General features: G+C 40.6%; 1 gene segment (V, D, J or C); it reads left to right on the top strand.

The window, feature by feature from the left end:
• The first annotated feature begins 5,281 nt into the window (after positions 1-5,281).
• On the top strand, positions 5,282-15,458 carry LOC125722440 (Ig kappa chain V region K29-213-like). The segment is given in 7 exon segments: positions 5,282-5,479; positions 6,270-6,335; positions 6,825-7,305; positions 7,494-10,077; positions 14,104-14,224; positions 14,345-14,394; positions 14,943-15,458. Coding segments are annotated over 4 exon segments (561 nt in total).

The raw sequence follows: 15,458 nt of genomic DNA on the forward strand, positions 1-15,458 counted from the left end.
CTGTGGAGCCCCAGTCCTGAAGTTCTCCCATCAAGGTGCTCCTGAGTGCCCCCCTCCATCTCGGCACTGAGCAAAGGAGCCACAACTCACTGAAAAGCGCAGTGATGTTTCAGTGATAATGGCTTGCAGCCTTAAAGATCATCATTTTGAATGTCTATATGGCTCTTAAAATGTAATGTTCATGTTTTTGCATTGCATTGAACTCACTTGGTCCCTGCATAGATCAACCATAAATGCAAAATGACTCTGGCTAAAGATCCTCTGGCCTGTTATCATCCAGAGCAGCAGATTCAGATCTGATTGACAATCATGGGAAGCTGCCAGGTTTGGCCAGATTTGATCACATGACTATGAGCGCATGTTCACTAGCCACCACAGTAAAATGCAGATAATACCTTTTTATTCTCTGTTGTTCATTTTCCAAAATAATTAAATTCATTTGTACATCCATCCATCCATTTTCCAAACTGCTTTTCTTACTGGGTCGCAGGGGGTCCAGAGCCTATCCCGGAATCAATGGGCACGAGGCAGGGAACAACCCAGGATGGGGGCCCAGCCCATCGCAGGGCACACTCACACACCATTCACTCACACATACACACCTACGGGCAATTTAGTAACTCCAATTAGCCTCAGCATGTTTTTGGACTGTGGGGGGAAACCGGAGTACCTGGAGGAAACCCCACGACAACATGGGGAGAACATGCAAACTCCACACACATGTAACCCAGGCGGAGACTCGAACCTGGGTCCCAGAGGTGTGAGGCAACAGTGCTAACCACTGCACCACCATGCCGCCCCCAGGGTCATGAGGGTACAGCAGACAAATGTGCTGCAACTGTGTGGCCAGTGTGTGTATCTTCTTGACAAAGATTAACTGGCACCAAATACAGCACAGCAACAGAAAAAGGTTATATTTGGAAGAAAAGGGGTGGTTATACACTGGACCCAGTGCCTTGAGACCCTTCCTGGCAGCAGATGCCATAACAATCACTGTTATTCAAAAGCACTATAGTACTGTTAATCATTAAACGATCAACAAAAATCTCTTACTTTGAAACAGTGCTGGGCCTCAGCTGACACCTGTTTAAAGTAGAATAGAGAATTTCATATTCGTTTTGTGAGGGAAAGTATCATTCCCCACTCATTGGATCCTCCCATGTGGCCACGCCCCCTCATCAGCGTGTGGATTCCACATGTTCATTCCTGTCATTAGTTCAATGTATTTAGTTCCCGTTTCAGTTTGTTTCCCCAGACTAGTCATTATATTGTCAATCTGTGTTTGCTGCTTGTTCATTCCTTTTCGCTTTAATTAAACCCTGCATTTTCCTGTTTCCTGGCGTCCTGCCTCCCTTTCTGTGCCAGAAAACTGAGTGTGTAAGTATAGCATACGTGTATATCACATGCACGGTCTGAATGAGGTCCCAACGTATATTTAGCTGTAGTGCTGAGGATTCTCACATTATCTACGTTGACATTTTACGCAGGATGGTGGTGATACCGCTCTGTCGGTGACACTGGTCCTGCGCTCATATTTCTTGGCTTGTCTCGGTCAGCAGGGGGCGTAGCAGCGTCGCCCCGCTTCGGGCAAGAAGATGGGCAACCGTTGAGCAGCAGATACTTATATGAAGCAGAATGAAAATTGCGAGAGCAACAAAGAACGTACGCGGTGCGCTCTGGCCAAAACGCCGTCTGGCATTTCCAAAGGGTCCAGGCGGAGCTGGGTAGCTCCTTGCAGGTGTTGCACCGTATTTTGTGACCATCGTAACGTGTGACTTCAGGGTCGCTGTTTCACATGTTATTGGGAATGAAGGTTCCTGTTCACATGCACGTGCCTTCTGCGAATTTTATGTAACGCAATTATTTTAACTTTTCTAGGCAGTAGACTTCTTCAAAGCAGCAGCGTTTCCACTTTCTGTTCCTTAATGTGAAAAGGGTTAATGTGGTCTAATGTATCAAAATAGCGACACCAAAATTCTTACACACATATCTGGTCATAAATACTTTCACTTGACAAGAAATAAAATATTAAATGCTAGGAATATGGACTTTAAACTACGTTAAGTGTTTTCCCCTCCATTGATGCCCATTATAACCCACATTTGAGTGTGTGTATGTGTACAAAAAAAAAAAAATTGTTGCACTTTCTTAACAGTGTTCGGATAGATGGTATTCATAGCTTGGGTCCTTATTGAGCTAGTATCGGAAAAATTCATCGCAGCGTCTTGAAGCACTTATGTAAGTCGCTCTGGCTAAGGGTGTCTGCCAAATACTGTAAATGTAAATGTTATAAGGAAAAGGCTTAAAGTGACTTAATGTACTGTAATAGATTTTCCTTGCCACTAGAGGGCGATATTTAAACCTCGGTAAACAACAGGTTAAGCTGCCACCACCTTTAATTATACCCCGGTCTTGTCCAGTAGGTCAGAATACTCCACTCAGAATCAGGGAAACTGAGGCGATAAGAATACTTTATTATTCAATTATTTCATTAATCAATGGGCTCACGTTGGATGCCTCGCAGCACACAATTCCCACGCATACACTAAGGGCATCTGATAAAACAGCACAGCACACGTGAAATAAGGTAGGTTACGCTCTCAAAGCAATAAATCATTCCAGCTCATCACAGCACGGCACCAATAAGAAAGTCTACACAGCAATCAACATCGCAATCCTGACCAGGAAGATACACACGTGATAAAAGACAGAATTCCCATTAAATCCTCAGTCTCATTATCTCCAGGTGAGTGAATGTAGCAGTCTCCGTCAATTAACCCCCCCCCCCCCTTTCCAAAACAGAGTCTGTACTGGTACTTCATCAGTCTTCATCATATTACCAAAACAGCCACCAATAATCACCAAATTACTCACACATATATATGGTCATAAAGACTTTCACTTGACAAAAAATCCAAACCGAAATACTAGGAATATAGACTTTATACTCTTTTCCTTGCCTGTGCCATGTTATGCTATCACAGAAAAAACAAGACACAAGCAGGATACACCAAAAGCCAATGATAAAATAAAACCCTAAAACAAAGTGGTGAGACAGAACAAAGTCCAGCCTTCTTCCATGACTGGAAGGGTGTCAACTTTTAAGCTGCTCAAACAACCCATTGAACTACATAGCAGGCCAGGGAATAAGGATTCCCTGTCATTACACAAATAAATCACTCCAGGTAATAGCAGACGCTATAGCAATGGAGGTGAAAAAAGACAAAAGAAGAGATGGAGGAGAGGGGAGAGAAAGCAGAGGAGTCTGAGATCAAGAGACGAGAACGAAAGAGTGAGCTGGGGCATTTGGGGCAGCAGCTGCAGAAGCTGAGGCAGTTGGGGCATTAGGTGTAGGAGCAGTAGTAGGAATAGTGGGTGTAGCTGTGGGGGCTTTGGCTGCAGCAGGAGCTATAGGAGGGAGGTTGAAGGAGCCAAAGATGCAGCCAGAGCAGACAGTGTAGGAGAGGCTGCAAAAAATGAAGCTGAAGCTGTGGCAGAGATATCAGGAAAAACTGCAAAAGAAACTTGGGAATTAGGGCTGACAAAAGCAAAGGAAACACCTTATAAAAAACTGTAGTAGATCAAATGTAAGGGAGCATCTGCTTCTGTGAGAGATGCAAGTAAATAGCTGCTGCATTTATTAGATGCAAGGAAAGAGCCGCTTCATTAATTAAGCCGCATGGCAGGCAGGACTATCTACTGTGACAGAAGTGTGGGGAGCGACACAAAAACTAGTCAGACCTGGAGAATAAGCTGACACACAGCTTCAGCAGAGACTCTGCTCAGACAGGATGACTCCTCCCAGCATGAATGCAATCAATTGTGATCAAATGCTGCATGGGAATCGGGGGGTTTAACCGTTATCCTACCCACATATTTACATACATGGGCTACCGACTGGGGGCATCAAGAACTAAAAACAAACACTAGTGTTAGAGCCGTGCGCAGGACTGTTTTTTTTTAACCCGCTCTCACGGGCTGTCTCTGTCACTCCCACCCGCCCCCGCAATATTTCTGTCCAATCCCGCCCGCACCCGCAGATCCATTAACAGATATACTGTATGATTAAATAAGTTTATATGCATTAAATTTTTATTCCAGCAGAACAAGAACTGAATAAATAAAACAAATTCAACAAAAAATCACGAAAAAATGTAAACTGAGCCCAAAAACTAATCAAATGTGCAAATATCTGCAGTTATTAAAAACAACAATAAGCAAATTGATAGAACAAATGTTTAAATATCATTATAAACAAACAAGATCAGCTTAAAAACAAAAGATAACCCTGAACCCAATTTCAAAGAAATACATTCAAACTAGCTGAACATCACAACTTAATACAATGGCTCAGAACAAACACGAATATATAACACAAAATAAATGACATCAGTTACATTCTCCATCCTGCCAATAATCTTGGGATCCGCTGTCTATTTTTAGCCGCCCGCTCCCGCGAGATTTCCGTTGGGGCCCGCTGGATCCCAGCACCAATGCAGGGCATCCATATGCATAGCAAATTATTTTACAGTGCTATCTTGTATAATAGGACATAAACAGTGAATTTGACAGTTATCTTTTATTTTCACATCTGAACACAACACACGGACATTAAGGGATTGTTTGCATTTGCAACCAACCCCTCTGCAAAACCAAGCTGGAAGGCGGTACTGCTTCATGTTCACATGAGCTAGATGGCTAGTTAGGATGGATTCAGAATGCACTGTACTACAACTATAAATGACGTAACGTGATATAGTAAAACCGGCAATGCACATTTGCATTACTTTAAACGACAACTTTACCTGTTACTTACCAGAGTCGCCTATATCTTAGCGGAATGACAGCAGGCAGAAGGCGGCGCGTTTTCAGTAAGATACCGTGTTAAACTTATTTGCAGACACTTTTAACATAAACATTGGCAGCCATTAACTCATAGGTGGCAGTAAAGCTGAAATGACTCTTTCTGTGTTAAAAAAATGCAACACTGTCATTTTGATACTTTTTTTGTTTGTCTTTTACTTCCTCCCATTTGTCTGTCTCTGGTTATTGACGTTTAGGAGAGTGCCAAACACATTAACGATGCACATTTTTCAAATAAAGACAGACACAACACTAAAGAGATGAGAAAGACACAGTTGAATATGTAACATGCGTTTTATGCAGAAAAATAGTGTAGTTAAAACCATCTGTGATTTAAGAGGTTAAACTCAATTGGCTTGAGTGAAGCCACGCCCTCTCATAAGTGAAGAACAGGAATATTCCGGTTTTTCCAGGTTGCCTGAAAAAATTTAGTCACGTAGTTTTCTTAGACGGTGTATTACAAAGAGCAAAAAGTTTTTTCTTTTGGAGATACACCGAAATATTAAAGAAATATTCAGAGAGCGAGACAACATTGGTTGTGATGGCTGAACGTTTTTTCCTGCTACTAGTCACCCATGAGGCACGGAGCAGCCGCGTGAGCACATTTTGACCAGAGGTACATTTTCCTTATTCGCTAAACGTGTGTGCAGTAAAGAGGCACAATTTAGTAATTTGGTTTAGAAATATGTGTATTTTGAGTTCATTATATAATTCAATACATTTCGGTATTGAAGTGAATGTACAATTCTTTATGCTGTAAAAGAAAGGTAACTAATACTTATCTCTCCGGAGTACCTGTTAAAGAAAGGTTATTTGTTGATTAGCCCACTTAAAAAAAAAATTGGTTCTCGTACTTGTTTGTAGATTTGCATTTTGTAAATTCCTCGTGTTTCAACATGTTTTAATACACGTTCTTTCTAGATATATATTTTAAAATCTTTGTTGTTCATTTAGAATGGAAATGACAAACAGAATATTGGTTTCAAATAGTATCATTTTTATATTCACGAATGAAACATCAGTATCCAAATCCATGGTTAGGAAGGCATTTATGAGATGCACATGGATCAAGGAATTTACATTCTTGTACTTTCTTACATTTAATATATTTGAAATGCAACAAACTGGAAGAACTGAGGAGGCGTACTAAGTAGGTCTGCTCTCTTCGGTATGTATTTTCAAATATGTATTTTCTTACATATTTGAAAGTTCAAACAATCAATCAAATAAAAAAAAAAATCACTCCCCCCCCTGATCCACCCCCTCCAAAAAAAAGGACATTATGTGTAAAAGTATTTTCTTTGATATAGTGTCATATATTTGATTAATTATAACTGTAATGATTAGACAGAGTGACTGATATAGTAAATATTGTAGTGTATTATAATACCTGTTTGCTTACGCAGGTCAGGTCCTTTTAGCGGGAACCTAAACTTCCTGGAGCTGCATTCGAATATCGTTGGATGTTGATGGTGAGTCACCCAAGGAACTAAACCGATTCTTGTGTTGACAACTCATATTCATTTAACTACCGGATTTGTGGTAGGACTGTTAAATTGTTTTATGCAGTTTACGTAACTAATTTGTATTTCATTTAAGTTGTTATATACTTACCCTTTCTTCACCTGAGTGGAGTTGGACTAAGAAGGGTAATCAAAAAACATATTGGAACTGGTGAACCTAAATCTAAAAACATCCCTAAGTGTAATCTACGGCCAATTACAATTTAATCTTGACGTAATTGGTTATTGATTCTAAATTTAGCTATGAAAGTCTAAACATACAGTAACTAAACCTAAAATAGGGTAAATTGGTTAAAGAGGAATTTAAATCTAGTTTTAATCAGAGAAACTAAGGGTATAAAACTTAAGCTCACAGATTCAGTTAATGTGTATTTTATGTTTGGTTGTGCATTTTATTTTCTGTGTATGTCTTTCCATTTTTCATCCCTATCCATAAAGCTGGAACTGGCGTGAACAGGAAGTTGGGGGAGGCACTCAATGGTAGGGCGTCACTGCACTTACTCAGTACTTCCTCTACAGCTCTCTGTGTAGAAAAATTGAGTTTTCAGTTACCATGGCATTCACAAGGTCCAAGGAGGACGACACTAATTCAGTATACCCCAGCTTTATCCATGCAAAACACCAAGACAAGCTTAAGCTACAGAATGGTAACAGAGATGGGACAGGACAAGGATTCACTATTGTGAATAGCACATCTTTACCTCAACCACTTTGACCAACTCGACCAGGTCAATTTGGCGTGACTCCACAGGCTGGGGGATCTCAAGACTGCTCTGCTTTGCATCCTCCAGTAAAGGCTCAACTGCGAGAAAGCATGGATTTGCCAGGTCAAGCGTCTGAGCCTGAGGAACTGAGAGATGATCTACTAGTGTGATTTATGCTGATGGAATTTACCTCTGGATCGCTTCTTTTGTAGCAGGTACATGAACCAGTTGAAAATCTTCACAAATCGATTTACTGCTTTAAGCTGCGGCGCTTTATCACAGCTACTAGCTGGCAGTGTCTTTGGAGTGAAGCCCTAGAGTGTTGGTTTAACATGCATCAGTTAAGCAAACCAATCCCATACATCCATCCATCCATCCATCTTTTGTTACTGTAATTTTATAGGAAGGGTAAATACCAGTGACCTCAGCAGACCAGCTAATCATCCACATCCCACCAGTTTGCAAGTGGACCAACCTTTGTGAAGAACTTGTGGCCACGGATATTCTGCGATGACGGGCGATCCTGTGGGTCGATTTGAAATATTTTGCCCATCAGTTTCCCAGCTTCAATACCGAGGTTCTGGGGTAGAATAAATTTAGCTTCTTTGATGTTCTTTATCATTTCACAGCGATCGTCGTGATCGAATGGGATTTCCCCAACCAGAAGCTGGTACCTGTAGTAAGAAAGGCAGCAAAGGTGTTTGAGGTCTTTCACATTTGACATAAAAATGCTGTGCTTCCAAAAGAGCAATTCCTCTCAACTGTGTGCCAGTATTCATTTTTCTTTTCTATTTCAAGTAGAAAAAAAAACATATTTATGTATGTTAGACACATGTCTTCTTAAAATGTTAGACAGATTTTATTAGCCATGCTGATCTTTGGCCGGGAGGAGGGTTGATAGGGTATACGTACATGACACAGCCCAGTGCCCAGACTTCTGCTTCTGTTCCATGGCCCTCCCGTTTCCACACTTCTGGAGCCATGTAGACTGGAGTACCACACACTTTTCTACAACACACACAAATGGAAAACGTTAAGCGCACATGTGCTTTAGTTTGCTGTATAAACAAATTTGAAAGCTTAGCCAGGAATTCTGCAAAAAACACCTACTTCTCCCTCGGCTCCAGCTTGACCGCCAGTCCAAAATCTCCAATTTTCAGTTCCATTTTGTCATTCACAAATAAATTTTCTGAAAGACAAACGAATTTGCATTAAGGATAGACTCAAATACTTTGCCAAACTGCAGACTTTACCAAATTGATAAATTAACACTACACAGAAATCCAGACGAGCTACACTCGCAATGCCATGTGAAATGCCAGCATTATTAAACAGAGAATTGAGTAAAGCGTGAGTGCATGTACACATACCGAACTAGATGTCCCTATGGACATAACATTGCCGGTAGATGTGTTTTATCCCCGATATCAGCTGTTGAATGTAATAGCGGACTTCGGGGTCAGAGTCCCGCGAGCTTTCAGGATGTCACCAAGTGTCTGGGCAGGGAGAAACAGGGGCAGCCTGATCCATCACAAAGTCTTTGCCTTAGTAAGATGTCTACAAAAGTCAGGGACTCACCTGCCTACTGCACAACTCCATGAAAATATACATGAACAGATCGTCTTCAAAAGAATGGGAGAAGCCCACAACGTTCTTGTGCCGTGGTTTTTTTTCAAAATCTCCACTTCTTGACACACCTGAGTGAAATATCAAACACCATCTCATCAAGTATTGTAACAGGGAAATGCAGATAAACTGCAAAGAGGGATGACATTAAGCACAATCCATACCACATACCTCCTCCAGTCCCCAGGAATGTAGAGGTATGACCATCACAGCAAAGGTGTCACCACTTTCAAGGTCGGTCATCTTGTAGCACTTGCCACAAGCACCCTAAAGAACATGTCAATAAAGGGCATTTCTGACTGACCCTGTTCAAGCATCTCCTCTCCGCAGAAAAAAATCAACTGTAATCACTTTCAACAACAACTTTATGGTGCACACCTGTCCCAAAAGCGGCCAAGACAGCTGGGCAATTTGAACTTGCTAGATGGATTACATCACCACATTGAAAATTCCATGGACGGAAAAAGAGGTGAACTTGCTAAGACATTGCAACAAAACACGGATAAAAACTTTCATTACAAGCAACTTCATTGAAGAAAAAAAACCCATCTCCGTTATGTACACCAAACATTCAGTTTCGGTAATGCAGTAACACATGCTCAGGAATAAAGACTTTTATGTAGTGTGCAGTGACTATCACATCATATGTTACTGCGGCTCTTTAGGCACTCAGCTATCGGTCTCACTTTGTCATACAGAACAGGGATTCATTTTCTGGTGAAAAACTTCCTATGTGGTATGTGATACCTCAGCTCCAAGATGTGGAGCAGTTATCTATTACACCGTAAGGCTGGATATTTTTACAAATAAAGGTGGCAATGGTGTCGGTTATTGCCTTAGAACGAGCTGTTAGCTGGCAGGGTGTGAAAATTAGGGCGTTTATTTTTTTTAAAGAGTTTTGTGTTATTTGAAAGCATTGTGAAATGTAAAAAAAAAAACAGTAATGATATGATGAAAATGGGAATACTGACGTTGACAATGCCAATATAATATTTTGGTATGTTAAGGCATGTTTGTTCTCTGCTTTAAAGAAAGGGGGATGTGTTGATATGTAGTGCAGTACTTTTGGTGACCAGCAGAGAGACCTGGAGGGTTGGGAGGAGGTAAAGACAAGGGGTAGGGAGACCGACGGCACAGAGCAGGTTGTGGGTTTGCATGGAAGATGTTGGTGGTTAAATAAAAGTTCATTGTTCATGAAACAAGGTCTCTTCAATGACATATGAACAACACAATGTATCTCTTCCTTCTCATGATAATCTGACTCGCCAAACATGCCTCCAGCTCGCGTGATGTGGCCGAGGGACTTGAGGAGAATTATACACTGACAGCAGTGGAGATGAGAGCGCACTTGAAATTATCAGGTAAGAGAGGGTTAATCGAGCAAAATGTACAATTATTGGTCAGATAATGTCGGTCAAATTTCTAAATAATTATGGCGTACGAATAATGATATATCCGTAAATCGTATTTTACCGATTTAAAGATGTTCATTATTCATTGTATTGTCACGCCCCCCTCGGGAGAATGCAGCGGCAGCAGCCACACCTGAGTTACGTCAACTCCCTGTTTAGTTCTGCTTGGCGCTGCATTATATGCAAGGTACTGTTGAGGGTTTTCATAAGAAGTACAGGGCGGTCTTCCTCCTGTCTACCCCGATCCGGTCCATCCGCCTGCTTTGCTGCCATTCCATCCCATCCCATCCTGATCCTCCCGGACCTCTTCCTTGTACTTGTCCTTCGTCTCGCATGCCACCTGTAGAACTGGCTTTTGGACTCGATTGTACTTGCTGATTCCAGTTCTGTTTGCGTGTTCCCAACAATAAACCCCGTACAGTACGTTGCCTTCTGTGTCTCTACCATCCTCTGGGGTTGCATGTTGTGCAGTACTGTAGTAGCTTGGATTCAACCATTAGATGGCAGTAGTAGCATATAGTTGGAGGGAAGTAGAAGAAGGCAAGAGAGGGAAGTTGAGTGTTTATGCGTTGTTCCCGGAGCTGATAAGTTAATAAATATTGAACCTCTTGCCATCCCCAAATGTGTCTCGGCTGACTCTCAATATATCAAAAGTACATACCGTCTATTTATTTATGTCTGCCCTTCAAACCGCTAGATTCCTTCACTAAGCAGGAAGTTTGTCACGACAGCTGACACCAAATCTCCTGCTGAGCTGGTTCAGACAGAACTATCCTCAATTCACCACGAGGGGGCGCCAACGCAGCAGCTTAGTTCTATTGTTTCTCTTTTTCAAAGACAGTTTTTCTCTTCACAAAAGGACAACTTAACTGAATAATGCACTTTCATAGTAATTGTTTTTAATCCGTGTTAATGTTCTGAACAATGACTACTAAAGGTTCTGTAAGGTTGTCCCACATACTATGGATTTTAAGTTTTTTATCAAGGTGTTAAAATGTACCATCTATTTTCTGCTGAAAGTTGCCAGTCCTGTGTTTTATGTCTAGCAATTTGTACAGTTTCTTCAGTATGGCGCATAAACACATGCCATCATCTATAGTATGAGAATCTCCTCCAGAACTCTGCATTTCCTCAAGATTTTTTCTCATGAACCTTAATTTGCCAAGCATGTATTGACTGGGCACAGTACAGTGGTGCAATTTCTGACAATGAAAGAACATCATGGACCCCTACTCCCCATTCCTTAACCCGATCGAGGGGCTCTGCTCAGCATGGAGTTAGAAGGCTTACGATCGCCAGCCACATGCTCAGATGACCCTGCTGGCTGACATGGATGCAGCATGTGAGGACATTACAGCAGATGCCTGCAGAGGCAGGTAAGACATTAGAAAAGATTCCTTTTTTTCTTATGTTTTATTCTTTCTGTTTTTTCTTATGTACAAATACATAAGTGCACATTAGGATGCTTTTTCACTATTACGTAAGTTCCCATGTGAACAGCCAATCAGATCAGCCTGATGTGTGTCTCTCTGTTTCCTCTCTGTTTCCTGCCCTTTCATCCCGACCATGACCATGATCTCTCACTTAGCAGCAGAGCAGTTTATTCTAAACAGTGGAACCGCAAAGATGTTCAGACTCTTTGGTCTTCTCATTTTCATTAGTAGGGTTCTATACTATTAAATCATATTTTGTGGGGATTTTTATATATCCTGTACGATGTGATTAGTGTAATAAGTATTTGGCCATTTAATCTTCATCATATGTAATGGGTATTCTGATTATTATTATGATATTTATTTATTTGCTTGTTTGTTTGTTTGTTTGTTTATTCATTTGTGTTTCTCTCTTTTTCCAGACACTTCACTGGCTGTGGATGTTGTTCAGCCCAGATACCTGATGAGGGTCCAGCATGGAGACAGTGTGACCCTGACATGCTTCCGTCCAGAAGATATTTCTTTTGCAGTTTGGTTTTAGCAAGCTGCTGGTCAGAAGCCCCAGCTCATGGCGAAAGCACTTCTCTACGTACCTGGTGAATTTTACAAGGAATATAAAAACATAAAACGTTACTCCTTACTGAATGCAGAGGGGAGTTTTAACCTCACTATTTCTAACGTGGAGCCGTCAGATTCTGCAGTGTATTATTGCGCTGCTCTGTTCTATAATGAAATCGCATTTGGAAATGGAACCTTTGTCATAATCACAGATAAATGAGATTCCAACTATTTTCATATTTGCTTTATGAAAGTGTCAATAATATTGTCCTTTGACAAACATTTTTGACAGTTGAGCTCTGTGTCAATATAAAATTAACCAACATAGTTGATGTAGATTGCGAGTATTGGTCCTTGAATGTTTTTCTATATACAGCATTAAACAAAAACATTTATAAAAGCTTTCCAATTAGAATTATAAACTTTTTATTATTATTACACGCATAAATAGCTGAAATATGTAAAAATAAGTATACAAGAATACAAATTAATAGGAGGCATTACGTATCATCTTACTTGTGTGAAGTGGATTTAGTTATGTGTATACAGTTATGTGTTGGACCCCTCCTGATGTTATATTTATACATGAACATGCACTGCATCACATCATTATACAGTTTGTTACATTTATACATGAACATGTGCTGCATCACATTATTTCACAGTTTGTTACATTTTGCTTGCTGTCAGAAATCTTCAGCCATTTGGAATCTTCAGATTTGGAAAAATGTTACACATTGCAGCCTCTTTCAAATAAATTAAAGGAAAATGTTTACATTTCAGTTTTGAGTTGATATATATATTACTGCGTAAAAGTCTTAGGCGACAAAGAAAATATATTCTTAAAATTTTTTAACTCAACAGTCAGTGTATATTGTCTCAGAAAGACATGCTATAATATAAGAGTCGGATATGCACCATTCAGAACTGGTTTGAGAATGGACCTTAAATTTCAATTAATTTTGTTCATCTGAAATAAAGTTGAATCGCTGTTGAAAACAGGATGCAGAATTACAATTCATTTTTGAATTTAAGGAAGCAGAATGAATACGTATTTGAATTCAAATAAATTCATATACATACAGTACATATAGCTACAATATAGCTTTTAGCTATACAGCCAAATATTTAAATATGAATTACACATAAGCACATTAACATCGTTGTGTATCACTATTATAATTTTATTCAGAATGAAATAATGCAACATTTGAAGTGTCACCTAAAACAATAATTATACTGTCATTTTGTGCACCATGGTGGATCTGCTCATAGGAAGAGCTGAGTGTCTCTCCTTAGAAGTCAGTGTTGGCTGCAGTGACTGCAGTTTCTAACCTAGGAAACGTCCCAAACACTTTTCCTGCATCAAAAGTCAAACTAGTCCCTATTCCTGCCATGAAAGCTTCACATAATGTCACCGATAACTGAGCCAACCATGTTTATCAGAGGATGCCAACCCTTTGGCTGCAGCTTTCTCTGCACACGCTGAGAGAGTCTTCAGTGTAGCAGGAAAAGATTTCAGGCCAGAAGATTGCAGATTAAATCATGAAACCTTTGAAGATATTATGCTAATCAAATGTAATATAATAATAAATGTAATCATGTTTATTTGAATAAAGCATAATTGCATTTGCCATGATGTCTTGCTTTTTGCTGTAGTGCTATGGTAGAAGGGAAAAACTTACTTTTCAACACACAAGAAAATAAATAGTAGAAACCGCATGAAACCAAGTAATTCCTTTTGCGATGCACACTTCCTATTTAATGTTTAAAAAATAGACAAACAAAATGGTCAACATAAGCCAGAGGGATATTGATAGTCACGAAAATCATGAAAATATAAAATACACTTTACACACTTCATTTCTTTACATTGAAATTAATTAAATTCATCTACCTTCATGCACTAACATCAAACATATGATTATACAATTATAATGTTTGTTCTTATCATATAATGTTTGTTATTGTCATGCCCATGCAGGCGGAACCCACCGACTAGCCCGTCTCGATCACGCCCACATGGGCGGGACCAGCCAGGTGCTCCGTAGAACGCTTAATGACGGAATGGATTTAAGCACTGAGCTCCATCGGGACATTGCGAAGTATTGAGCCATGCTATTGAGCCATACCGAGCAATCTATTGTCTATCGTCTACCCGTTGCTTCCTACCTGTTCCGTCCGCCCAGTGTACTTACCTTGTCTGTTCCTCTTCCTCTTCCCAGACCCGTTCCCGAACCTGAACCTCCTGCCCCGCTGAGACCGGCTTCTCCTGGTACTCTTTCCCTGTGTTGTCATGTCCCGTGTTTGTTCCTCTTTCAGCTTCGGACACATGCTTCTGCCCCTCGACCATTCTCCTCGCTTAGCCCCTTTCATTGCTACGTACTAGTGCTGCCAATAAAACTTCTGGCTGCATGCAATTCTGGATCTCCGTTCCACTTCTTGGGCCAGTGTTACAGTTATAATATAATCTTTGTTATCATATAATGTTATCAATGTATATTAAAGCTGTTAAGGTATGTTAGGATATTAAGGTATACAAATTACATGGTGATTATGAATGTTATATGAATGCATTGTAAATGTATAATGTAGGTGCAGTTAATGTAAAGTGTTACTGAATATATACTAATAAATAGTTATACAACAAAAAGAGACAAGAATGTCAACTATTCTCCAAGAAGTTACTTATTTTATGGATGGATAGAACAACATGACATCCATTCCAAAATATTTCTAAAATCGGCAAGAAATATTTTTCAGGATCTGTGTTTTCCATTGTGACTCTCAAAGCGCTGTCATCATGAACATTTTGCTTTTCAGGTAAAGACTCCAACAGCAAGACTGTGGTACAGCAGCCTGTGTCTGACACTGTGTCTGACACAGACTCTGTGAGCCTGCAGTGTACGATAGAGACTGGGAGCTGTGCAGGAGAACACAGTGTTTACTGGTTCAGACATGGATCAGGAGAATCCCTTCCTGGAGTCATTTACAGCCACGGAAACAGGAGTGATGAGTGTGAGAAGAGCCCTGAGGCTGGATCTCCTACACGGAGCTGCGTCTACAGCCTCCCCAAGGGGAACCTCAGCCTCTCCAATGCTGGGACTTACTACTGCGCCGTGGCCATGTGTGGGGAGATGCTGTTTGGCAATGGGACCAAGCTGGATATAGATGGTAACACCCAGTGAGGGGAGATGCTGTTTGGGAACGGCACACAGCTGGATATAGATGGTAACACCCAGTGAGGGGAGATGCTGTTTGGGAACGGCACACAGCTGGATATAGATGGTAACACCCAGCGTGGGGAGATGCTGTTTGGGAACGGAACACAGCTGGATA

Source organism: Brienomyrus brachyistius, unplaced genomic scaffold (genome assembly GCF_023856365.1).
Source record: "Brienomyrus brachyistius isolate T26 unplaced genomic scaffold, BBRACH_0.4 scaffold38, whole genome shotgun sequence".
NCBI classification, from domain to species: domain Eukaryota; kingdom Metazoa; phylum Chordata; class Actinopteri; order Osteoglossiformes; family Mormyridae; genus Brienomyrus; species Brienomyrus brachyistius.